This window comes from Embiotoca jacksoni, unplaced genomic scaffold (genome assembly GCF_022577435.1).
Source record: "Embiotoca jacksoni isolate LCO1_2020_lvr unplaced genomic scaffold, fEmbJac1.0.p SCAF_79, whole genome shotgun sequence".
Lineage (NCBI taxonomy): Eukaryota > Metazoa > Chordata > Actinopteri > Embiotocidae > Embiotoca > Embiotoca jacksoni.
Genome location: NW_027185435.1, coordinates 794,159 through 819,667, shown reverse-complemented (window position 1 = coordinate 819,667; position 25,509 = coordinate 794,159). Strand labels below are relative to the sequence as shown.

At 51.0% G+C, this 25,509-nt stretch overlaps 1 protein-coding gene across 5 annotated transcripts in view; it reads right to left on the bottom strand.

Moving 5' to 3' along the window:
- Positions 1-25,509, bottom strand: part of ano1a (anoctamin 1, calcium activated chloride channel a) — a 94,817-nt gene that overhangs the window by 19,198 nt on the left and 50,110 nt on the right. For all 5 annotated transcript variants that reach the window (XM_069177931.1, XM_069177932.1, XM_069177929.1 and 2 more), the window contains 3 exons: positions 7,132-7,196; positions 6,581-6,715; positions 5,705-5,865 (listed from right to left, as the gene is read on the bottom strand). In XM_069177931.1, the coding sequence (XP_069034032.1) occupies positions 5,705-5,865; positions 6,581-6,715; positions 7,132-7,196 (361 nt within the window). The remainder of the gene's footprint in view (positions 1-5,704; positions 5,866-6,580; positions 6,716-7,131; positions 7,197-25,509) is intronic.

Sequence of the window (25,509 nt, the reverse complement as noted above, 5' to 3'; positions counted from 1 at the left end):
GTCAATCATCTACGTCTTCTGTCAATCATCTACTTCTGCTGTCAATCACCTACATCTGCTGTCCTTCATCTACGTCTGCTGTCAATCATCTACGTCTGCTGTCAATCATCTACGTCTGCTGTCAATCATCTACATCTGCTGTCAATCATCTACGTCTGCTGTCAGTAATCTACGTCTGCTGTCCATCATCTACGTCTGCTGTTAATCATCTACGTCTGCTGTCCGTCATCTACGTCCGCTGTCAATCATCTATGTCTGCTGTCAATCATCTATGTCTGCTGTCCGTCATCTACGTCTGCTGTCCGTCATCTACGTCTGCTGTCATCTACGTCTGCTGTCAATCATCTACGTCTGCTGTCCATCATCTACGTCTGCTGTCCATCATCTACGTCTTGTGTCAGTCATCTACGTCTGCTGTCAGTCATCTATGTCTGCTGTCCGTCATCTACGTCTGCTGTCAGTAATCTACGTCAGCTGTCCATCATCTACGTCTGCTGTCCATCATCTACGTCTGCTGTCAGTAATCTACATCAGCTGTCGGTCATCTACGTCTGCTGTCTACGTCTGCTGTCTACGTCTGCTGTCATCTACGTCTGCTGTCCATCATCTACGTCCGCTGTCCGTCATCTACGTCTGCTGTCCGTCATCTACGTCTGCTGTCATCTACGTCTGCTGTCAATCATCTACGTCTGCTGTCCATCATCTACGTCTGCTGTCCATCATCTACGTCTTGTGTCAGTCATCTACGTCTGCTGTCAGTCATCTATGTCTGCTGTCCGTCATCTACGTCTGCTGTCAGTAATCTACGTCAGCTGTCCATCATCTACGTCTGCTGTCCGTCATCCACGTCTGCTGTCTGCGTCTGCTGTCATCTCCGTCTGCTGTCCGTCATCTACGTCTGCTGTTATCTATGTCTGCTGTCAATCATCTATGTCTGCTGTCTGTCATTTATGTCTGCTGTCAGTCATTTATGTCTGCTGTCAGTAATCGACGTCAGCTGTCCATCATCTACGTCTGCTGTCCGTCATCTACGTCTGCTGTCCGTCATCTACGTCTGCTGTCCATCATCGACGTCTGCTGTCCATCATCTACGTCTGCTGTCCGTCATCTACGTCTGCTGTCTGCGTCTGCTGTCATCTACGTCTGCTGTCCATCATCTACGTCTGCTGTCTGCATCTGCTGTCATCTACGTCTGCTGTCCATCATCTACATCTGCTGTCCGTCATCTACGTCTGCTGTCAGTAATCTACATCAGCTATCCATAATCTACGTCTGTTGTTCTGTCATCTACGTCTGCTATCTACGTCTGCTGTCATCTACGTCTGCTGTCCATCATCTACATCCGCTGTCAATCATCTATGTCTGCTGTCAATCATCTACGTCAGCTGTCCATCATCTACGTCTGCTGTCCATCATCTTCGTCTGCTGTCATCTACATCTGCTGTCCATCATCTACGTCTGCTGTCTGTCATCTACGTCTGCTGTTATCTATGTCTGCTGTCAATCATCAATGTCTGCTGTCCGTCATCTATGTCTGCTGTCAATCATCTACGTCAGCTGTCCATCATCTACGTCTGCTGTCCATCATCCACGTCTGCTGTCAGTAATCTACATCAGCTGTCGGTCGTCTACGTCTGCTGTCTACGTCTGCTGTCATCTACGTCTGCTGTCCATCATCTACGTCCGCTGTCCATCATCTACGTCTGCTGTTCGTCATCTACGTCTGCTGTCATCTACGTCTGCTGTCAGTAATCTACGTCAGCTGTCCATCATCTACGTCTGCTGTCAATCATTTATGTCTGCTGTCCGTCATCTACGTCTGCTGTCCGTCATCTACGTCTGCTGTCATCTACGTCTGCTGTCAATCATCTACGTCTGCTGTCCATCATCTACGTCTGCTGTCCATCATCTACGTCTTGTGTCAGTCATCTACGTCTGCTGTCAGTCATCTATGTCTGCTGTCCGTCATCTACGTCTGCTGTCAGTAATCTACGTCAGCTGTCCATCATCTACGTCTGCTGTCCATCATCTACGTCTGCTGTCATCTACATCTGCTGTCCATCATCTACGTCTGCTGTCCGTCATCTACGTCTGCTGTTATCTATGTCTGCTGTCAATCATCAATGTCTGCTGTCCGTCATCTATGTCTGCTGTCCGTTATCTACGTCTGCTGTCCGTCATCTACATCTGCTGTCATCTACATCTGCTGTCCATCATCTACGTCTGCTGTCCGTCATCTACGTCTGCTGTCTGCGTCTGCTGTCATCTCCGTCTGCTGTCCGTCATCTACGTCTGCTGTTATGTATGTCTGCTGTCAATCATCTCTGTCTGCTGTCTGTCATTTATGTCTGCTGTCAGTAATCGACGTCAGCTGTCCATCATCTACGTCTGCTGTCCGTCATCTACGTCTGCTGTCCATCATCTACGTCTGCTGTCCGTCATCTACGTCTGCTGTCTGCGTCTGCAGTCATCTACGTCTGCTGTCCATCATCTACGTCTGCTGTCAATCATCTACATCTGCTGTCCATCATCTACATCTGCTGTCTGTCATCTACGTCTGCTGTCAGTAATCTACATCAGCTATCCATAATCTACGTCTGTTGTTCTGTCATCTACGTCTGCTGTCTATGTCTGCTGTCATCTACGTCTGCTGTCCATCATCTACGTCCGCTGTCAATCATCTACGTCTGCTGTCCGTCATGTACGTCTGCTGTTATCTACGTCTGCTGTCCGTCATCTACGTCTGCTGTCCGTCATCTACGCCTGCTGTCCATCATCTACGTCTGCTGTTAGTCATCTACGTCCGCTGTCAATCATCTATGTCTGCTGTCAATCATCTATGTCTGCTGTCCATCATCTACGTCTGCTGTCCGTCATCTACGTCTGCTGTCCGTCATTTACGTCTGCTGTTATCTACATCTGCTGTCCATCATCTACGTCCGCTGTCCATCATCTACGCCTGCTGTCCATCATCTGCGTCTGCTGTTAATCATCTACGTCTGCTGTCCGTCATGCACGTCCGCTGTCCATCATCTACGTCCGCTGTCAATCATCTATGTCTGCTGTCAATCATCTATGTCTGCTGTCCATCATCTACGTCTGCTGTCCGTCATCTACGTCTGCTGTCCGTCATCTACGTCTGCTGTTATCTACATCTGCTGTCCATCATCTACGTCCGCTGTCCATCATCTACGTCCGCTGTCAATCATCTATGTCTGCTGTCAATCATCTATGTCTGCTGTCCATCATCTACGTCTGCTGTCCGTCATCCACGTCTGCTGTCCGTCATCTACGTCTGCTGTTATCTACGCCTGCTGTCCATCATCTGCGTCTGCTGTTAATCATCTACGTCTGCTGTCCGTCATCTACGTCCGCTGTCCATCATCTACGTCCGCTGTCAATCATCTATGTCTGCTGTCAATCATCTATGTCTGCTGTCCATCATCTACGTCTGCTGTCCGTCATCCACGTCTGCTGTCCGTCATCTACGTCTGCTGTTATCTACATCTGCTGTCCATCATCTACGTCCGCTGTCCATCATCTACATCTGCTGTCCATCATCTACGTCTGCTGTCATCTACGTCTGCTGTCCATCATCTACGTCCGCTGTCAATCATCTACGTCTGCTGTCAGTAATCTACGTCAGCTGTCCATCATCTACGTCTGCTGTCCATCATCTACGTCTGCTGTTGTTGACTTCCACCTTCTGAAACCAGTGAATGTGGAGTCTGTTTCAGGACAAACACAAACAGTTTGATATTGATGTTGTCACGGAAACAATGCATCAATCTGACTGAGGATTTGTGGCTCTGTGAGGTGTGTGTGTGTTTATGTTTACAGTCAGGAAGTAATGAACACACACACACACCGCTCCAGATGGCTGTGGAGCCGTGACTGTCGGACACGACGTCATCCAACACAACCTGCTGCTGCGGGCAGATGGCCGCTCGGTCGGCCGTGGAGACATGTGGATGTGTATTTTAGTTTTTACAGTGGTGTGAAAAAGTGTTTGCCCTCTTTCTGATTTCTTATTTTTTTGCATGTTTGTCACACTTAAATGTTTCAGATCATCAAACAAATTTAAATATTAGTCAAAGACAACACAAGTAAACACAAAATGCAGTTTTTAAATGAAGGATTTTATTATTAAGGGAGAAAAACAATCCAAACCCACATGGCCCTGTGTGAAAAAGTGTTTCCCCCTAAACCTAATAACTGGTTGGACCACCCTCAGCAGCAACAACTGCAATCAAGCGTTTGTGATAACTTGCAATGAGTCTTTTCCAGCTGTGGAGGAATGTTGGCCGACTCATCTTTACAGAGTTGTTGTAATTCAGACACATTGGAGGGTTTTCCAGCACCAACCTCCTTTTTAAGGTCATGTCACAGCATCTCAATAGGATTCAGGTCAGGACTTTGACGAGGCCACTCCAAAGTCTTCATTTTGTTTTTCTTCATCCATTCAGAGGTGGACTTGCTGGTGTGTTTTGGATCATTGTCCTGCTGCAGAACCCAAGTTGGCTTCAGCTTGAGGTCACGAACAGACGGCCGGACGTTCTCCTTCAGGATGTTTTGGTAGACGGTAGAATTCATGGTTCCATTTATCACAGCAAGTCTTCCAGGTCCTGAAGCAGTAAAACAGCCTCAGACCATCACACTACCACCACCATGTTTTACTGTTGGTATGAGGTTCTTCTGAAATGTGGTGTTACTTTTACACCAGATGTAACGGGACACACACCTTCCAAAAAGTTCAACTTTGGTCTCGTCAGTCCACAGAGTATTTTCCCAAAAGTCTCGGGGATCATCAAGATGTTTTCTGGTAAAAATGGGACGAGCCTTAATGTTGTTTTTGCTCAGTGGTGGTTTTGGTCTTGGAACTCTGCCATGCAGCCATTTCTGCCGAGTCTCTTTCTTCTGGTGGAGTCATGAACACTGACCTGAACTGAGGCAAGTGAGGCCTGCAGTTCTTTGGATGTTGTCGTGGGGTCTTTTGTGACCTCTCGGATGAGTCGTCGCTGCTCTCTCGGGGTAATTTTGGTCGGCCGGCCGCTCCTGGGAAGGTTCATCACTGTTCCATGTTTTCTCCATTTGTGGATAATGGTTCTCACTGTAGTTCTCTGGAGTCCCAAAGCTTTAGAAATGGCTTTAGAACCTTTTCCAGACTGATAGATCTCAATTACTTTCTTTCTCATTTGTTCCTGAATGTCTTTGGATCTCGGCATGATGTCTATCTTTTGAGGATCTTCTGGTCTACTTCACTTTGTCAGGCAGGTCCTATTGAAGTGATTTCTTGATTGAGAACAGGTGTGTCAGTAATCAGGTCTGGGTGTGGCTCGAGAAATTGAACTCAGGTGTGATAAACCACAGTTAAGTTATGTTTTAACAGGAGGGGGCAAACACTTTTTCACACAGGGCCATGTGGGTTTGGATTGTTTTTCTCACTTAATAATAAGAACCTTCATTTAAAAACTGCATTTTGTGTTTACTTGTGTTATCTTTGGCTAATATTTAAATTTGTTTGATGATCTGAAACATTTAAGTGTGACAGACATGCAAAAAAAATAAGAAATCAGGAAGGGGGCAAACACTTTTTCACACCACTGTATATGTTTCCCTGGGGCGACCTTGGCTGGTCCAGCAATGCTTACAGCCTGTATCCGTCAGTATGTGTGTGTGTGTGTGTGTGTTTGTGTGTCCTCACCCCAGAGGGCCATGAAGATGGAGAAGAAGACGGTGGCCGGGTTGTCGAAGAGGTGGCTGGCTCGGGCTGTGCCGCATGCCGTCACCAGCTTCCAGTAGCTGCAGGCGCGGTCGCACAGTGGACACATGGTGATGTTGTTCCTGGGGTCACAGATCTCCATGCTAACGAGACGGGAGAGGACAGAGAGGACAAAGAGGACAGAGAGGACAGAGAGGATGAAGAGGATGAAGAGGACAGAGAGGACAGAGAGGACGGAGAGGACAGCGGACGGAGAGGACGGAGAGGACAGAGAGGACGGAGATTGACGGAGAGGACAGAGAGTTCATTCAGTTATATGAAATTAGGCTCTGTGGACTCAACATGGATGATGAAAATGAATCTGGGAGGTGTCTTTAGATAAAACAGCAGGCAGGCAAATTAAATACATGAGCTATAAATAACCAATGATTTTAACATCGTGTTGATAGTTTTACCTTAAACTGTGTTTCGTTACTGATTTTAACACTGATCATTGCTGCAAAGTTGGACCGCAGGAGAAATTGGGAGGACAAACTCTCTTTTCTATTACCGTAGGTTATATGTCCAATTCAAGTCTGTAAGGACTCTGTGTTGCATTAAATTTACAGCTGTGAATCGGTGGAGACATGTTGAGGGTGTGGTGGAAGCACCATGTCTCCGTCTTATCAGCAGTCAGACGAGTTCAGCAAAGACTGAAACTGATGTCTCACACCTCTTGTGTTGTTGTTGTGCTGGGTATGTTGTGTAGTATGTTGTGTGTCTGTGTGTGTACCTGGGTATGTTGTGTAGTATGTTGTGTGTCTGTGTGCGTGTACCTGGGTATGTTGTGTAGTATGTTGTGTGTCTGTGTGTGTGTACCTGGGTATGTTGTCGTCCACAGTAACACACCCGTACAGGAACACGATGACTCCGATGATAGCAGCAGGGATCAACATCTGTGTGTAGACTCCTAACCAGGCGAAGTACAGGCCGACCTTCTCCCCAAAATACTTTCTGTGGGCGGAGTCGGAGAGGTGTTCAGTACCATGGTTACCGCATCCACAAGTCACTGTGATACCTTTTGTGAATGTTCCTCCCTGATGTCTCTGGATGTTCTCACTGCTGTCGCTGGATGTCCTCCCTGATGTCTCCTGCTGTTCCTGGATGTCCCTCCCTAATGTCTCCAGATGTCTTCCCTGATCTCTCTGGATGTCCCTCCCAAATGTCTCTAGATGTCCTCCCTGATCTCTCTGTGTGGACCATGACTGGTGTTCAGAGCATCAAGCTGCTGAGGACAGTCTTCATATGTCTGTACTGCCTGATGGCTGCTGAGGACAGTTCCTGCTGGTAAGTGTGTGTAGTTTAATTGTGTGTTTATATGTGTGTGTGTGTGTGTGTGTGTGTGTGTGTGGTTGTGATGTGGTTCTGACCGGATGAGTCCAATGGGCTGGTACTTGTAGAAGACGCTGTAGCTGGCCCACTCCTCATACAGCAGCTTGGAGGAGACACGTTATTATTATTATTATTATTATCAGAGACACATTATTATTATTAATAGTAGTAGTAGTATCATTATTATCAGAGACACGTTATTTGTGTTATTAGTATTATTATCAGAGAGACATTATTATTATTATTATTATTATTATTATCAGAGACACACTATTTGTGTTATTAGTATTATTATCAGAGAGACATTATTATTATTGTTATTATTATTACTAGAGACATATTATTTACTTTTATTATCATCATTAATAACATTATTAATCCTGGATGTGTCCCAACAGCTGTAATCTAATGTAGGATGGATGAGAGTGTTACAGCAGTGTGTGTGTGTGTGTGTGTGTGTGTGTGTGTGTGTGTGTGTGTGTATGTGTGTATCTCAGCACCATGTGGTCGGCCATATTTATATGCAAATCTCTGATGTATGATTCTTTATAATCACCATCAGTGTGGTTCTGTGATCCTGCGTCCGCTTGGCAACATCGCACACAGTCACACACAGTCACACACAGTTACGCACAGTTACACACACCTTCACAGGGACAACAACAAGCTGCAGAGAGACACATGAAGGTTTCTCGTCGGAGAGAGGAAACAACATGACATAACTGTGGTGTGTGTCCGTGGTATGTGTGTCTGTGGTATGTGTCTGTGGTGTGTGTCTGTGGTGTGTGTCTGTGGTGTGTGTCTGTGGTGTGTTGCTGTGGTGTGTCTATGATGTGTCTGTGGTGTGTTGCCTGTGGTGTGTGTCTGTGGTGTGTTGTTGTGGTGTGTGTCTGTGGTGTGTTCCTGTGGTGTGTGTCTGCTGTGTGTCTGTGGTGTGTTGTTGTGTTGCTGTGGTGTGTGTCTGTGGTGTGTCTGTGGTGTGTCTGTGGGGTGTCTGGTGTGTATCTGTGGTGTGTTGCTGTGGTGTGTCTGTAGTATGTGTCTGTGGTGTGTGTCTGTGGTGTGTTGCTGTGGTGTGTCTGTGGTGTGTCTATGATGTGTCTGTGGTGTGTGTCTGTGGTGTGTGTTTGTGGTGTGTTGCATGTGGTGTTTGTCTGTGGTGTGTGTCTGTGGTGTGTTGTTGTGTTGCTGTGGTGTGTGTCTGTGGTGTGTCTGTGGTGTGTCTATGATGTGTCTGTGGTGTGTGTTTGTGGTGTGTTGCATGTGGTGTTTGTCTGTGGTGTGTGTCTGTGGTGTGTATCTGTGGTGTGTTGCTGTGTTGTGTTGCTGTGGTGTGTTGTTGTGGTGTGTGTCTGTGTGTTCCTGTGGTGTGTGTCTGTGGTGTGTCTGTGGTATGTGTCTGTGGTGTGTGTCTGTGGTGTGTTCCTGTAGTGTGTGTCTGTGCTGTGTGTCTGTGGTGTGTTGTTGTGTTGCTGTGGTGTGTGTCTGTGGTGTGTTGCTGTGGTGTGTCTGTGGTGTGTCTATGATGTGTCTGTGGTGTGTGTCTGCGGTGTGTTGCATGTGGTGTGTGTCTGTGGTGTGTCTGTGGTGTGTGTCTGTGGTGTGCCTGTGGTGTGTGTCTGTGGTGTGTCTGTGGTGTGTCTGTGGTGTGTATCTGTGGTGTGTTGCTGTGGTGTGTGTCTGTGGTGTGTTGTTGTGGTGTGTGTCTGTGGTGTGTATCTGTGGTGTGTGTCTGTGGTGTGCCTGTGGTGTGTGTCTGTGGTGTGTCTGGTGTGTATCTGTGGTGTGTTGCTGTGGTGTGTGTCTGTGGTGTGTTGTTGTGGTGTGTGTCTGTGGTGTGTTCCTGTGGTGTGTTGTTGTGGTGTGTGTCTGTGGTGTGTGTTTGTGGTGTGTTGCATGTGGTGTTTGTCTGTGGTGTGTGTCTGTGGTGTGTATCTGTGGTGTGTGTCTGTGGTGTGTGTCTGTGGTGTGTCTGTGGTGTGTGTCTGTGGTGTGCCTGTGGTGTGTATCTGTGGTGTGTTGCTGTGGTGTGTCTGTGGTGTGTCTGTGGTGTATGTCTGTGGTGTGCGTCTGTGGTGTGTCTGTGGTGTGTCTATGATGTGTCTGTGGTGTGTGTCAGTGGTGTGTTGCTGTGGTGTGTGTATGTGGTGTGTTGTTGTGGTGTGTGTCTGTGGTGTGTTCCTGTGGTGTGTTGTTGTGGTGTGTGTCTGTGGTGTGTGTTTGTGGTGTGTTGCATGTGGTGTGTGTCTGTGGTGTGTGTCTGTGGTGTGTCTGTGGTGTGTCTGTGGTGTGTCTGTGGTGTGTGTCTGTGGTGTGCCTGTGGTGTGTGTCTGTGGTGTGTTGCTGTGGTGTTTGTCTGTGGTGTGTGTCTGTGGTGTGCCTGTGGTGTGTGTCTGTGGTGTGTCTGGTGTGTATCTGTGGTGTGTTGCTGTGGTGTGTCTGTGGTGTGTCTGTGGTATGTGTCTGTGGTGTGTGTCTGTGGTGTGTTCCTGTAGTGTGTGTCTGTGCTGTGTGTCTGTGGTGTGTTGTTGTGTTGCTGTGGTGTGTGTCTGTGGTGTGTTGCTGTGGTGTGTTGCATGTGGTGTTTGTATGTGTTGTGTTGCTGTGGTGTGTATCTGTGGTGTGTCTGTGGTGTGTGTCTGTGGTGTGTCTGTGGTGTGTGTCTGTGGTGTGCCTGTGGTGTGTGTCTGTGGTGTGTCTGTGGTGTGTGTCTGTGGTGTGTTCCTGTAGTGTGTGTCTGTGCTGTGTGTCTGTGGTGTGTTGTTGTGTTGCTGTGGTGTGTGTCTGTGGTGTGTTGCTGTGGTGTGTCTGTGGTGTGTCTATGATGTGTCTGTGGTGTGTGTCTGCGGTGTGTTGCATGTGGTGTGTGTCTGTGGTGTGTCTGTGGTGTGTGTCTGTGGTGTGCCTGTGGTGTGTGTCTGTGGTGTGTCTGGTGTGTATCTTTGGTGTGTTGCTGTGGTGTGTGTCTGTGGTGTGTTGTTGTGGTGTGTGTCTGTGGTGTGTTCCTGTGGTGTGTTGTTGTGGTGTGTGTCTGTGGTGTGTGTTTGTGGTGTGTTGCATGTGGTGTTTGTCTGTGGTGTGTGTCAGTGGTGTGTTGCTGTGGTGTGTGTCTGGTGTGTTGTTGTGGTGTGTGTCTGTGGTGTGTTGTTGTGGTGTGTGTCTGTGGTGTGTTCCTGTGGTGTGTGTCTGTGGTGTGTGTGTGTGGTGTGTTGCATGTGGTGTTTGTCTGTGGTGTGTGTCTGTGATGTGTGTCTGTGATGTGTCTGTGGTGTGTGTCTGTGGTGTGCCTGTGGTGTGTGTCTGTGGTGTGTCTATGATGTGTCTGTGGTGTGTGTCAGTGGTGTGTTGCTGTGGTGTGTGTCTGTGGTGTGTTGTTGTGGTGTGTGTCTGTGGTGTGTTCCTTGTGGTGTGTTGTTGTGGTGTGTGTCTGTGGTGTGTGTTTGTGGTGTGTTGCATGTGGTGTTTATCTGTGGTGTGTGTCTGTGGTGTGTCTGTGGTGTGTGTCTGTGGTGTGTCTGTGGTGTGTGTCTGTGGTGTGCCTGTGGTGTGTGTCTGTGGTGTGTCTGGTGTGTATCTGTGGTGTGTTGCTGTGGTGTGTCTGTGGTGTGTCTGTGGTGTGTTGCTGTGGTGTGTCTGTGGTGTGTCTATGATGTGTCTGTGGTGTGTGTCTGCGGTGTGTTGCATGTGGTTTTTGTCTGTGATGTGTCGCTGTGTTGTGTGTCTGTGGTGTGTCTGTGGTGTGTCTGTGGTGTGCCTGTGGTGTGTGTCTGTGGTGTGTCTGTGGTGTGTCTGTGGTGTGTGTCTGTGGTGTGCCTGTGGTGTGTGTCTGTGGTGTGTCTGTGGTGTGTCTGTGGTGTGTGTCTGTGGTGTGCCTGTGGTGTGTGTCTGTGGTGTGTCTGGTGTGTATCTTTGGTGTGTTGCTGTGGTGTGTGTCTGTGGTGTGTTGTTGTGGTGTGTGTCTGTGGTGTGTTCCTGTGGTGTGTTGTTGTGGTCTGTGTCTGTGGTGTGTGTTTGTGGTGTGTTGCATGTGGTGTTTGTCTGTGGTGTGTATCTGTGGTGTGTCTGTGGTGTGTCTGTGGTGTGCGTCTGTGGTGTGTCTGTGGTGTGTCTATGATGTGTCTGTGGTGTGTGTCAGTGGTGTGTTGCTGTGGTGTGTGTCTGTGGTGTGTTGTTGTGGTGTGTGTCTGTGGTGTGTTCCTTGTGGTGTGTTGTTGTGGTGTGTGTCTGTGGTGTGTCTGTGGTGTGTCTGTGGTGTGTGTCTGTGGTGTGTGTCTGTGGTATGTGTCTGTGGTGTGTCCCTGTAGTGTGTGTCTGTGGTGTGTTGTTGTGTTGCTGTGGTGTGTGTCTGTGGTGTGTTGCTGTGGTGTGTCTATGATGTGTGTCTGTGGTGTGTGTCTGTGGTGTGTGTCTGTGATGTGTTGCTGTGTTGTGTTGCTGTGTTGTGTTGCTGTGGTGTGTCTGTGGTGTGTCTGTGGTGTGTGTCTGTGATGTGTTGCTGTGTTGTGTTGCTGTGGTGTGTATCTGTGGTGTGTCTGTGGTGTGTTGCTGTGGTGTGTATCTGTGGTGTGTATGTGGTGTGTCTGTGGTGTGTCTGTGGTGTGTTGCTGTGGTGTGTATGTGGTGTGTCTGTGGTGTGTCTGTGGTGTGTATCTGTGGTGTGTCTGTGGTGTGTCTGTGGTGTGTATCTGTGGTGTGTCTGTGGTGTATCTGTGGTGTGTCTGTGGTGTGTCTGTGGTGTGTCTCTGTGGTGTGTCTGTGGTGTGTCTGTGGTGTGTCTGTGGTGTGTCTCTGTGGTGTGTCTGTGGTGTGTATGTGGTGTGTCTGTGGTGTGTCTGTGGTGTGTATCTGTGGTGTGTCTGTGGTGTGTCTGTGGTGTGTATCTGTGGTGTGTCTGTGGTGTATCTGTGGTGTGTCTGTGGTGTGTCTCTGTGGTGTGTCTCTGTGGTGTGTCTGTGGTGTGTCTGTGGTGTGTCTGTGGTGTGTCTCTGTGGTGTGTCTGTGGTGTGTCTGTGGTGTGTCAGTGGTGTGTCTGTGGTGTGTATCTGTGGTGTGTCTGTGGTGTATCTGTGGTGTGTCTGTGGTGTGTCTGTGGTGTGTCTCTGTGGTGTGTCTGTGGTGTGTCTGTGGTGTGTCTGTGGTGTGTCTGTGGTGTGTATCTGTGGTGTGTCTGTGGTGTATCTGTGGTGTGTCTGTGGTGTGTCTGTTGTGTGTCTGTGGTGTGTATCTGTGGTGTGTCTGTGGTGTATCTGTGGTGTGTCTGTGGTGTGTCTGTGGTGTGTCTGTGGTGTGTCTCTGTGGTGTGTCTGTGGTGTGTCTGTTGTGTGTCTGTGGTGTGTATCTGTGGTGTGTCTGTGGTGTATCTGTGGTGTGTCTGTGGTGTGTCTGTGGTGTGTCTGTGGTGTGTCTCTGTGGTGTGTCTGTGGTGTGTCTGTGGTGTCTCTGTGGTGTGTCTGTGGTGTGTCTCTGTGGTGTGTCTGTGGTGTGTCTGTGGTGTGTCTCTGTGGTGTGTCTGTGGTGTGTCTCTGTGGTGTGTCTGTGGTGTGTCTGTGGTGTCTCTGTGGTGTGTCTGTGGTGTGTCTGTGGTGTCTCTGTGGTGTGTCTGTGGTGTGTCTCTGTGGTGTGTCTGTGGTGTGTCTGTGGTGTCTCTGTGGTGTGTCTGTGGTGTGTCTCTGTGGTGTGTCTGTGGTGTGTCTGTGGTGTCTCTGTGGTGTGTCTGTGGTGTGTCTCTGTGGTGTGTCTGTGGTGTGTCTCTGTGGTGTGTCTGTGGTGTGTCTGTGGTGTCTCTGTGGTGTCTCTGTGGTGTGTCTGTGGTGTGTCTGTGGTGTCTCTGTGGTGTGTCTGTGGTGTGTCTCTGTGGTGTGTCTGTGGTGTGTCTGTGGTGTCTCTGTGGTGTGTCTGTGGTGTCTCTGTGGTGTGTCTGTGGTGTGTCTCTGTGGTGTGTCTGTGGTGTGTCTCTGTGGTGTCTCTGTGGTGTGTCTCTGTGGTGTGTCTGTGGTGTGTCTGTGGTGTCTCTGTGGTGTGTCTGTGGTGTGTCTGTGGTGTCTCTGTGGTGTGTCTCTGTGGTGTGTCTGTGGTGTCTCTGTGGTGTGTCTGTGGTGTCTCTGTGGTGTGTCTGTGGTGTCTCTGTGGTGTCTCTGTGGTGTGTCTGTGGTGTGTCTCTGTGGTGTCTCTGTGGTGTGTCTCTGTGGTGTGTCTGTGGTGTGTCTGTGGTGTCTCTGTGGTGTGTCTGTGGTGTGTCTCTGTGGTGTCTCTGTGGTGTGTCTCTGTGGTGTGTCTGTGGTGTGTCTGTGGTGTCTCTGTGGTGTGTCTGTGGTGTGTCTGTGGTGTCTCTGTGGTGTGTCTCTGTGGTGTGTCTGTGGTGTCTCTGTGGTGTCTCTGTGGTGTCTCTGTGGTGTCTCTGTGGTGTGTCTGTGGTGTGTCTGTGGTGTCTCTGTGGTGTCTCTGTGGTGTGTCTGTGGTGTGTCTGTGGTGTCTCTGTGGTGTCTCTGTGGTGTGTCTGTGGTGTGTCTGTGGTGTGTCTGTGGTGTCTCTGTGGTGTGTCTGTGGTGTCTCTGTGGTGTCTCTGTGGTGTGTCTGTGGTGTGTCTGTGGTGTCTCTGTGGTGTGTCTCTGTGGTGTGTCTGTGGTGTGTCTGTGGTGTCTCTGTGGTGTGTCTGTGGTGTGTCTGTGGTGTCTCTGTGGTGTCTCTGTGGTGTGTCTGTGGTGTCTCTGTGGTGTCTCTGTGGTGTGTCTGTGGTGTGTCTGTGGTGTGTCTGTGGTGTGTCTGTGGTGTGTCTGTGGTGTCTCTGTGGTGTGTCTGTGGTGTGTGTCTGTGGTGTGTTCCTGTGGTGTGTTGTTGTGGTCTGTGTCTGTGGTGTGTGTTTGTGGTGTGTTGCATGTGGTGTTTGTCTGTGGTGTGTATCTGTGGTGTGTCTGTGGTGTGTCTGTGGTGTGCGTCTGTGGTGTGTCTGTGGTGTGTCTATGATGTGTCTGTGGTGTGTGTCAGTGGTGTGTTGCTGTGGTGTGTGTCTGTGGTGTGTTGTTGTGGTGTGTGTCTGTGGTGTGTTCCTTGTGGTGTGTTGTTGTGGTGTGTGTCTGTGGTGTGTCTGTGGTGTGTCTGTGGTGTGTGTCTGTGGTGTGTGTCTGTGGTATGTGTCTGTGGTGTGTCCCTGTAGTGTGTGTCTGTGGTGTGTTGTTGTGTTGCTGTGGTGTGTGTCTGTGGTGTGTTGCTGTGGTGTGTCTATGATGTGTGTCTGTGGTGTGTGTCTGTGGTGTGTGTCTGTGATGTGTTGCTGTGTTGTGTTGCTGTGTTGTGTTGCTGTGGTGTGTCTGTGGTGTGTCTGTGGTGTGTGTCTGTGATGTGTTGCTGTGTTGTGTTGCTGTGGTGTGTATCTGTGGTGTGTCTGTGGTGTGTTGCTGTGGTGTGTATCTGTGGTGTGTATGTGGTGTGTCTGTGGTGTGTCTGTGGTGTGTTGCTGTGGTGTGTATGTGGTGTGTCTGTGGTGTGTCTGTGGTGTGTATCTGTGGTGTGTCTGTGGTGTGTCTGTGGTGTGTATCTGTGGTGTGTCTGTGGTGTATCTGTGGTGTGTCTGTGGTGTGTCTGTGGTGTGTCTCTGTGGTGTGTCTGTGGTGTGTCTGTGGTGTGTCTGTGGTGTGTCTGTGGTGTGTATGTGGTGTGTCTGTGGTGTGTCTGTGGTGTGTATCTGTGGTGTGTCTGTGGTGTGTCTGTGGTGTGTATCTGTGGTGTGTCTGTGGTGTATCTGTGGTGTGTCTCTGTGGTGTGTCTGTGGTGTGTCTGTGGTGTCTCTGTGGTGTGTCTGTGGTGTGTCTCTGTGGTGTGTCTGTGGTGTGTCTGTGGTGTGTCTCTGTGGTGTGTCTGTGGTGTGTCTCTGTGGTGTGTCTGTGGTGTGTCTGTGGTGTCTCTGTGGTGTCTCTGTGGTGTGTCTGTGGTGTGTCTGTGGTGTGTCTGTGGTGTGTCTGTGGTGTGTCTGTGGTGTGTATCTGTGGTGTGTCTGTGGTGTATCTGTGGTGTGTCTGTGGTGTGTCTGTTGTGTGTCTGTGGTGTGTATCTGTGGTGTGTCTGTGGTGTATCTGTGGTGTGTCTGTGGTGTGTCTGTGGTGTGTCTGTGGTGTGTCTCTGTGGTGTGTCTGTGGTGTGTCTGTGGTGTCTCTGTGGTGTGTCTGTGGTGTGTCTCTGTGGTGTGTCTGTGGTGTGTCTGTGGTGTGTCTCTGTGGTGTGTCTGTGGTGTGTCTCTGTGGTGTGTCTGTGGTGTGTCTGTGGTGTCTCTGTGGTGTCTCTGTGGTGTGTCTGTGGTGTGTCTGTGGTGTCTCTGTGGTGTGTCTGTGGTGTGTCTGTGGTGTCTCTGTGGTGTGTCTGTGGTGTGTCTCTGTGGTGTGTCTGTGGTGTGTCTGTGGTGTCTCTGTGGTGTGTCTGTGGTGTGTCTCTGTGGTGTGTCTGTGGTGTGTCTCTGTGGTGTGTCTGTGGTGTCTCTGTGGTGTCTCTGTGGTGTGTCTGTGGTGTGTCTGTGGTGTCTCTGTGGTGTGTCTGTGGTGTGTCTCTGTGGTGTGTCTGTGGTGTGTCTGTGGTGTCTCTGTGGTGTGTCTGTGGTGTCTCTGTGGTGTGTCTGTGGTGTGTCTCTGTGGTGTGTCTGTGGTGTGTCTCTGTGGTGTCTCTGTGGTGTGTCTCTGTGGTGTGTCTGTGGTGTGTCTGTGGTGTCTCTGTGGTGTGTCTGTGGTGTGTCTGTGGTGTCTCTGTGGTGTGTCTCTGTGGTGTGTCTGTGGTGTGTCTGTGGTGTCTCTGTGGTGTGTCTGTGGTGTCTCTGTGGTGTCTCTGTGGTGTGTCTGTGGTGTCTCTGTGGTGTCTCTGTGGTGTGTCTGTGGTGTGTCTCTGTGGTGTCTCTGTGGTGTGTCTCTGTGGTGTGTCTGTGGTGTGTCTGTGGTGTCTCTGTGGTGTGTCTGTGGTGTGTCTCTGTGGTGTCTCTGTGGTGTGTCTCTGTGGTGTGTCTGTGGTGTGTCTGTGGTGTCTCTGTGGTGTGTCTGTGGTGTGTCTGTGGTGTCTCTGTGGTGTGTCTCTGTGGTGTGTCTGTGGTGTCTCTGTGGTGTCTCTGTGGTGTCTCTGTGGTGTCTCTGTGGTGTGTCTGTGGTGTGTCTGTGGTGTCTCTGTGGTGTCTCTGTGGTGTGTCTGTGGTGTGTCTGTGGTGTCTCTGTGGTGTCTCTGTGGTGTGTCTGTGGTGTGTCTGTGGTGTGTCTGTGGTGTCTCTGTGGTGTGTCTGTGGTGTCTCTGTGGTGTCTCTGTGGTGTGTCTGTGGTGTGTCTGTGGTGTCTCTGTGGTGTGTCTCTGTGGTGTGTCTGTGGTGTGTCTGTGGTGTCTCTGTGGTGTGTCCGTGGTGTGTCTGTGGTGTCTCTGTGGTGTCTCTGTGGTGTGTCTGTGGTGTGTCTGTGGTGTGTCTGTGGTGTCTCTGTGGTGTCTCTGTGGTGTCTCTGTGGTGTGTCTGTGGTGTGTCTGTGGTGTGTCTGTGGTGTCTCTGTGGTGTCTCTGTGGTGTGTCTGTGGTGTGTCTGTGGTGTCTCTGTGGTGTCTCTGTGGTGTGTCTGTGGTGTGTCTGTGGTGTGTCTGTGGTGTCTCTGTGGTGTCTCTGTGGTGTGTCTGTGGTGTCTCTGTGGTGTCTCTGTGGTGTCTCTGTGGTGTGTCTGTGGTGTCTCTGTGGTGTCTCTGTGGTGTGTCTGTGGTGTGTCTGTGGTGTCTCTGTGGTGTGTCTCTGTGGTGTGTCTGTGGTGTGTCTGTGGTGTCTCTGTGGTGTGTCTGTGGTGTGTCTGTGGTGTCTCTGTGGTGTCTCTGTGGTGTGTCTGTGGTGTCTCTGTGGTGTCTCTGTGGTGTGTCTGTGGTGTGTCTGTGGTGTGTCTGTGGTGTCTCTGTGGTGTCTCTGTGGTGTCTCTGTGGTGTGTCTGTGGTGTCTCTGTGGTGTGTCTGTGGTGTCTCTGTGGTGTCTCTGTGGTGTGTCTGTGGTGTCTCTGTGGTGTCTCTGTGGTGTGTCTGTGGTGTGTCTCTGTGGTGTCTCTGTGGTGTGTCTCTGTGGTGTGTCTGTGGTGTGTCTGTGGTGTCTCTGTGTTGTGTCTGTGGTGTGTCTCTGTGGTGTCTCTGTGGTGTGTCTCTGTGGTGTGTCTGTGGTGTCTCTGTGGTGTGTCTGTGGTGTGTCTGTGGTGTCTCTGTGGTGTGTCTCTGTGGTGTCTCTGTGGTGTCTCTGTGGTGTCTCTGTGGTGTCTCTGTGGTGTGTCTGTGGTGTGTCTGTGGTGTCTCTGTGGTGTCTCTGTGGTGTGTCTGTGGTGTGTCTGTGGTGTCTCTGTGGTGTCTCTGTGGTGTGTCTGTGGTGTGTCTGTGGTGTCTCTGTGGTGTGTCTGTGGTGTCTCTGTGGTGTCTCTGTGGTGTGTCTGTGGTGTGTCTGTGGTGTGTCTCTGTGGTGTGTCTGTGGTGTGTCTGTGGTGTCTCTGTGGTGTGTCTGTGGTGTGTCTCTGTGGTGTGTCTGTGGTGTGTCTGTGGTGTGTCTCTGTGGTGTGTCTGTGGTGTGTCTCTGTGGTGTGTCTGTGGTGTGTCTGTGGTGTCTCTGTGGTGTGTCTGTGGTGTGTCTGTGGTGTCTCTGTGGTGTGTCTGTGGTGTGTCTCTGTGGTGTGTCTGTGGTGTGTCTGTGGTGTCTCTGTGGTGTGTCTGTGGTGTGTCTCTGTGGTGTGTCTGTGGTGTGTCTGTGGTGTCTCTGTGGTGTGTCTGTGGTGTGTCTCTGTGGTGTGTCTGTGGTGTGTCTCTGTGGTGTGTCTGTGGTGTGTCTGTGGTGTCTCTGTGGTGTCTCTGTGGTGTGTCTGTGGTGTGTCTGTGGTGTCTCTGTGGTGTGTCTGTGGTGTGTCTCTGTGGTGTGTCTGTGGTGTGTCTGTGGTGTCTCTGTGGTGTGTCTGTGGTGTCTCTGTGGTGTGTCTGTGGTGTGTCTCTGTGGTGTGTCTGTGGTGTGTCTCTGTGGTGTCTCTGTGGTGTGTCTCTGTGGTGTGTCTGTGGTGTGTCTGTGGTGTCTCTGTGGTGTGTCTGTGGTGTGTCTGTGGTGTCTCTGTGGTGTGTATCTGTGGTGTGTCTGTGGTGTATCTGTGGTGTGTCTGTGGTGTGTCTGTGGTGTGTCTGTGGTGTGTCTCTGTGGTGTGTCTGTGGTGTGTCTGTTGTGTGTCTGTGGTGTGTATCTGTGGTGTGTCTGTGGTGTATCTGTGGTGTGTCTGTGGTGTGTCTGTGGTGTGTCTGTGGTGTGTCTCTGTGGTGTGTCTGTGGTGTGTCTGTGGTGTCTCTGTGGTGTGTCTGTGGTGTGTCTCTGTGGTGTGTCTGTGGTGTGTCTGTGGTGTGTCTCTGTGGTGTGTCTGTGGTGTGTCTCTGTGGTGTGTCTGTGGTGTGTCTGTGGTGTCTCTGTGGTGTGTCTGTGGTGTGTCTGTGGTGTCTCTGTGGTGTGTCTGTGGTGTGTCTCTGTGGTGTGTCTGTGGTGTGTCTGTGGTGTCTCTGTGGTGTGTCTGTGGTGTGTCTCTGTGGTGTGTCTGTGGTGTGTCTGTGGTGTCTCTGTGGTGTGTCTGTGGTGTGTCTCTGTGGTGTGTCTGTGGTGTGTCTCTGTGGTGTGTCTGTGGTGTGTCTGTGGTGTCTCTGTGGTGTCTCTGTGGTGTGTCTGTGGTGTGTCTGTGGTGTCTCTGTGGTGTGTCTGTGGTGTGTCTCTGTGGTGTGTCTGTGGTGTGTCTGTGGTGTCTCTGTGGTGTGTCTGTGGTGTCTCTGTGGTGTGTCTGTGGTGTGTCTCTGTGGTGTGTCTGTGGTGTGTCTCTGTGGTGTCTCTGTGGTGTGTCTCTGTGGTGTGTCTGTGGTGTGTCTGTGGTGTCTCTGTGGTGTGTCTGTGGTGTGTCTGTGGTGTCTCTGTGGTGTGTCTCTGTGGTGTGTCTGTGGTGTCTCTGTGGTGTGTCTGTGGTGTCTCTGTGGTGTGTCTGTGGTGTCTCTGTGGTGTCTCTGTGGTGTGTCTGTGGTGTGTCTCTGTGGTGTCTCTGTGGTGTGTCTCTGTGGTGTGTCTGTGGTGTGTCTGTGGTGTCTCTGTGGTGTGTCTGTGGTGTGTCTCTGTGGTGTCTCTGTGGTGTGTCTCTGTGGTGTGTCTGTGGTGTGTCTGTGGTGTCTCTGTGGTGTGTCTGTGGTGTGTCTGTGGTGTCTCTGTGGTGTGTCTCTGTGGTGTGTCTGTGGTGTCTCTGTGGTGTCTCTGTGGTGTCTCTGTGGTGTCTCTGTGGTGTGTCTGTGGTGTGTCTGTGGTGTCTCTGTGGTGTCTCTGTGGTGTGTCTGTGGTGTGTCTGTGGTGTCTCTGTGGTGTCTCTGTGGTGTGTCTGTGGTGTGTCTGTGGTGTGTCTGTGGTGTCTCTGTGGTGTGTCTGTGGTGTCTCTGTGGTGTCTCTGTGGTGTGTCTGTGGTGTGTCTGTGGTGTCTCTGTGGTGTGTCTCTGTGGTGTGTCTGTGGTGTGTCTGTGGTGTCTCTGTGGTGTGTCTGTGGTGTGTCTGTGGTGTCTCTGTGGTGTCTCTGTGGTGTGTCTGTGGTGTCTCTGTGGTGTCTCTGTGGTGTGTCTGTGGTGTGTCTGTGGTGTGTCTGTGGTGTGTCTGTGGTGTGTCTGTGGTGTCTCTGTGGTGTGTCTGTGGTGTGTGTCTGTGGTGTGTTCCTGTGGTGTGTTGTTGTGGTCTGTGTCTGTGGTGTGTGTTTGTGGTGTGTTGCATGTGGTGTTTGTCTGTGGTGTGTATCTGTGGTGTGTCTGTGGTGTGTCTGTGGTGTGCGTCTGTGGTGTGTCTGTGGTGTGTCTATGATGTGTCTGTGGTGTGTGTCAGTGGTGTGTTGCTGTGGTGTGTGTCTGTGGTGTGTTGTTGTGGTGTGTGTCTGTGGTGTGTTCCTTGTGGTGTGTTGTTGTGGTGTGTGTCTGTGGTGTGTCTGTGGTGTGTCTGTGGTGTGTGTCTGTGGTGTGTGTCTGTGGTATGTGTCTGTGGTGTGTCCCTGTAGTGTGTGTCTGTGGTGTGTTGTTGTGTTGCTGTGGTGTGTGTCTGTGGTGTGTTGCTGTGGTGTGTCTATGATGTGTGTCTGTGGTGTGTGTCTGTGGTGTGTGTCTGTGATGTGTTGCTGTGTTGTGTTGCTGTGTTGTGTTGCTGTGGTGTGTCTGTGGTGTGTCTGTGGTGTGTGTCTGTGATGTGTTGCTGTGTTGTGTTGCTGTGGTGTGTATCTGTGGTGTGTCTGTGGTGTGTTGCTGTGGTGTGTATCTGTGGTGTGTATGTGGTGTGTCTGTGGTGTGTCTGTGGTGTGTTGCTGTGGTGTGTATGTGGTGTGTCTGTGGTGTGTCTGTGGTGTGTATCTGTGGTGTGTCTGTGGTGTGTCTGTGGTGTGTATCTGTGGTGTGTCTGTGGTGTATCTGTGGTGTGTCTGTGGTGTGTCTGTGGTGTGTCTCTGTGGTGTGTCTGTGGTGTGTCTGTGGTGTGTCTGTGGTGTGTCTGTGGTGTGTATGTGGTGTGTCTGTGGTGTGTCTGTGGTGTGTATCTGTGGTGTGTCTGTGGTGTGTCTGTGGTGTGTATCTGTGGTGTGTCTGTGGTGTATCTGTGGTGTGTCTCTGTGGTGTGTCTGTGGTGTGTCTGTGGTGTCTCTGTGGTGTGTCTGTGGTGTGTCTCTGTGGTGTGTCTGTGGTGTGTCTGTGGTGTGTCTCTGTGGTGTGTCTGTGGTGTGTCTCTGTGGTGTGTCTGTGGTGTGTCTGTGGTGTCTCTGTGGTGTCTCTGTGGTGTGTCTGTGGTGTGTCTGTGGTGTGTCTGTGGTGTGTCTGTGGTGTGTCTGTGGTGTGTATCTGTGGTGTGTCTGTGGTGTATCTGTGGTGTGTCTGTGGTGTGTCTGTTGTGTGTCTGTGGTGTGTATCTGTGGTGTGTCTGTGGTGTATCTGTGGTGTGTCTGTGGTGTGTCTGTGGTGTGTCTGTGGTGTGTCTCTGTGGTGTGTCTGTGGTGTGTCTGTGGTGTCTCTGTGGTGTGTCTGTGGTGTGTCTCTGTGGTGTGTCTGTGGTGTGTCTGTGGTGTGTCTCTGTGGTGTGTCTGTGGTGTGTCTCTGTGGTGTGTCTGTGGTGTGTCTGTGGTGTCTCTGTGGTGTCTCTGTGGTGTGTCTGTGGTGTGTCTGTGGTGTCTCTGTGGTGTGTCTGTGGTGTGTCTGTGGTGTCTCTGTGGTGTGTCTGTGGTGTGTCTCTGTGGTGTGTCTGTGGTGTGTCTGTGGTGTCTCTGTGGTGTGTCTGTGGTGTGTCTCTGTGGTGTGTCTGTGGTGTGTCTCTGTGGTGTGTCTGTGGTGTCTCTGTGGTGTCTCTGTGGTGTGTCTGTGGTGTGTCTGTGGTGTCTCTGTGGTGTGTCTGTGGTGTGTCTCTGTGGTGTGTCTGTGGTGTGTCTGTGGTGTCTCTGTGGTGTGTCTGTGGTGTCTCTGTGGTGTGTCTGTGGTGTGTCTCTGTGGTGTGTCTGTGGTGTGTCTCTGTGGTGTCTCTGTGGTGTGTCTCTGTGGTGTGTCTGTGGTGTGTCTGTGGTGTCTCTGTGGTGTGTCTGTGGTGTGTCTGTGGTGTCTCTGTGGTGTGTCTCTGTGGTGTGTCTGTGGTGTGTCTGTGGTGTCTCTGTGGTGTGTCTGTGGTGTCTCTGTGGTGTCTCTGTGGTGTGTCTGTGGTGTCTCTGTGGTGTCTCTGTGGTGTGTCTGTGGTGTGTCTCTGTGGTGTCTCTGTGGTGTGTCTCTGTGGTGTGTCTGTGGTGTGTCTGTGGTGTCTCTGTGGTGTGTCTGTGGTGTGTCTCTGTGGTGTCTCTGTGGTGTGTCTCTGTGGTGTGTCTGTGGTGTGTCTGTGGTGTCTCTGTGGTGTGTCTGTGGTGTGTCTGTGGTGTCTCTGTGGTGTGTCTCTGTGGTGTGTCTGTGGTGTCTCTGTGGTGTCTCTGTGGTGTCTCTGTGGTGTCTCTGTGGTGTGTCTGTGGTGTGTCTGTGGTGTCTCTGTGGTGTCTCTGTGGTGTGTCTGTGGTGTGTCTGTGGTGTCTCTGTGGTGTCTCTGTGGTGTGTCTGTGGTGTGTCTGTGGTGTGTCTGTGGTGTCTCTGTGGTGTGTCTGTGGTGTCTCTGTGGTGTCTCTGTGGTGTGTCTGTGGTGTGTCTGTGGTGTCTCTGTGGTGTGTCTCTGTGGTGTGTCTGTGGTGTGTCTGTGGTGTCTCTGTGGTGTGTCTGTGGTGTGTCTGTGGTGTCTCTGTGGTGTCTCTGTGGTGTGTCTGTGGTGTGTCTGTGGTGTGTCTGTGGTGTCTCTGTGGTGTCTCTGTGGTGTCTCTGTGGTGTGTCTGTGGTGTGTCTGTGGTGTGTCTGTGGTGTCTCTGTGGTGTCTCTGTGGTGTGTCTGTGGTGTGTCTGTGGTGTCTCTGTGGTGTCTCTGTGGTGTGTCTGTGGTGTGTCTGTGGTGTGTCTGTGGTGTCTCTGTGGTGTCTCTGTGGTGTGTCTGTGGTGTCTCTGTGGTGTCTCTGTGGTGTCTCTGTGGTGTGTCTGTGGTGTCTCTGTGGTGTCTCTGTGGTGTGTCTGTGGTGTGTCTGTGGTGTCTCTGTGGTGTGTCTCTGTGGTGTGTCTGTGGTGTGTCTGTGGTGTCTCTGTGGTGTGTCTGTGGTGTGTCTGTGGTGTCTCTGTGGTGTCTCTGTGGTGTGTCTGTGGTGTCTCTGTGGTGTCTCTGTGGTGTGTCTGTGGTGTGTCTGTGGTGTGTCTGTGGTGTCTCTGTGGTGTCTCTGTGGTGTCTCTGTGGTGTGTCTGTGGTGTCTCTGTGGTGTGTCTGTGGTGTCTCTGTGGTGTCTCTGTGGTGTGTCTGTGGTGTCTCTGTGGTGTCTCTGTGGTGTGTCTGTGGTGTGTCTCTGTGGTGTCTCTGTGGTGTGTCTCTGTGGTGTGTCTGTGGTGTGTCTGTGGTGTCTCTGTGTTGTGTCTGTGGTGTGTCTCTGTGGTGTCTCTGTGGTGTGTCTCTGTGGTGTGTCTGTGGTGTCTCTGTGGTGTGTCTGTGGTGTGTCTGTGGTGTCTCTGTGGTGTGTCTCTGTGGTGTCTCTGTGGTGTCTCTGTGGTGTCTCTGTGGTGTCTCTGTGGTGTGTCTGTGGTGTGTCTGTGGTGTCTCTGTGGTGTCTCTGTGGTGTGTCTGTGGTGTGTCTGTGGTGTCTCTGTGGTGTCTCTGTGGTGTGTCTGTGGTGTGTCTGTGGTGTCTCTGTGGTGTGTCTGTGGTGTCTCTGTGGTGTCTCTGTGGTGTCTCTGTGGTGTGTCTGTGGTGTGTCTGTGGTGTCTCTGTGGTGTGTCTCTGTGGTGTGTCTGTGGTGTGTCTGTGGTGTCTCTGTGGTGTGTCTGTGGTGTGTCTGTGGTGTCTCTGTGGTGTCTCTGTGGTGTGTCTGTGGTGTCTCTGTGGTGTCTCTGTGGTGTGTCTGTGGTGTGTCTGTGGTGTGTCTGTGGTGTGTCTGTGGTGTCTCTGTGGTGTGTCTGTGGTGTGTGTCTGTGGTGTGTTCCTGTGGTGTGTTGTTGTGGTCTGTGTCTGTGGTGTGTGTTTGTGGTGTGTTGCATGTGGTGTTTGTCTGTGGTGTGTATCTGTGGTGTGTCTGTGGTGTGTCTGTGGTGTGCGTCTGTGGTGTGTCTGTGGTGTGTCTATGATGTGTCTGTGGTGTGTGTCTGTGGTGTGTTGTTGTGGTGTGTGTCTGTGGTGTGTTCCTTGTGGTGTGTTGTTGTGGTGTGTGTCTGTGGTGTGTCTGTGGTGTGTCTGTGGTGTGTGTCTGTGGTGTGTGTCTGTGGTATGTGTCTGTGGTGTGTCCCTGTAGTGTGTGTCTGTGGTGTGTTGTTGTGTTGCTGTGGTGTGTGTCTGTGGTGTGTTGCTGTGGTGTGTCTATGATGTGTGTCTGTGGTGTGTGTCTGTGGTGTGTGTCTGTGATGTGTTGCTGTGTTGTGTTGCTGTGTTGTGTTGCTGTGGTGTGTCTGTGGTGTGTCTGTGGTGTGTGTCTGTGATGTGTTGCTGTGTTGTGTTGCTGTGGTGTGTATCTGTGGTGTGTCTGTGGTGTGTTGCTGTGGTGTGTATCTGTGGTGTGTCTGTGGTGTGTCTGTGGTGTGTCTGTGGTGTGTTGCTGTGGTGTGTATGTGGTGTGTCTGTGGTGTGTCTGTGGTGTGTATCTGTGGTGTGTCTGTGGTGTGTCTGTGGTGTGTATCTGTGGTGTGTCTGTGGTGTATCTGTGGTGTGTCTGTGGTGTGTCTGTGGTGTGTCTCTGTGGTGTGTCTGTGGTGTGTCTCTGTGGTGTGTCTGTGGTGTGTATGTGGTGTGTCTGTGGTGTGTCTGTGGTGTGTATCTGTGGTGTGTCTGTGGTGTGTCTGTGGTGTGTATCTGTGGTGTGTCTGTGGTGTATCTGTGGTGTGTCTCTGTGGTGTGTCTGTGGTGTGTCTGTGGTGTCTCTGTGGTGTGTCTGTGGTGTGTCTCTGTGGTGTGTCTGTGGTGTGTCTGTGGTGTGTCTCTGTGGTGTGTCTGTGGTGTGTCTCTGTGGTGTGTCTGTGGTGTGTCTGTGGTGTCTCTGTGGTGTCTCTGTGGTGTGTCTGTGGTGTGTCTGTGGTGTGTCTGTGGTGTGTCTGTGGTGTGTCTGTGGTGTGTATCTGTGGTGTGTCTGTGGTGTATCTGTGGTGTGTCTGTGGTGTGTCTGTTGTGTGTCTGTGGTGTGTATCTGTGGTGTGTCTGTGGTGTATCTGTGGTGTGTCTGTGGTGTGTCTCTGTGGTGTGTCTGTGGTGTGTCTGTGGTGTCTCTGTGGTGTGTCTGTGGTGTGTCTGTGGTGTCTCTGTGGTGTGTCTCTGTGGTGTGTCTGTGGTGTGTCTGTGGTGTCTCTGTGGTGTGTCTGTGGTGTCTCTGTGGTGTCTCTGTGGTGTGTCTGTGGTGTCTCTGTGGTGTCTCTGTGGTGTGTCTGTGGTGTGTCTCTGTGGTGTCTCTGTGGTGTGTCTCTGTGGTGTGTCTGTGGTGTGTCTGTGGTGTCTCTGTGGTGTGTCTGTGGTGTGTCTCTGTGGTGTCTCTGAGGTGTGTCTCTGTGGTGTGTCTGTGGTGTGTCTGTGGTGTCTCTGTGGTGTGTCTGTGGTGTGTCTGTGGTGTCTCTGTGGTGTGTCTCTGTGGTGTGTCTGTGGTGTCTCTGTGGTGTCTCTGTGGTGTCTCTGTGGTGTGTCTGTGGTGTGTCTGTGGTGTCTCTGTGGTGTCTCTGTGGTGTGTCTGTGGTGTGTCTGTGGTGTCTCTGTGGTGTCTCTGTGGTGTGTCTGTGGTGTGTCTGTGGTGTCTCTGTGGTGTCTCTGTGGTGTGTCTGTGGTGTGTCTGTGGTGTGTCTGTGGTGTGTCTGTGGTGTGTCTGTGGTGTGTCTGTGGTGTGTATCTGTGGTGTGTCTGTGGTGTATCTGTGGT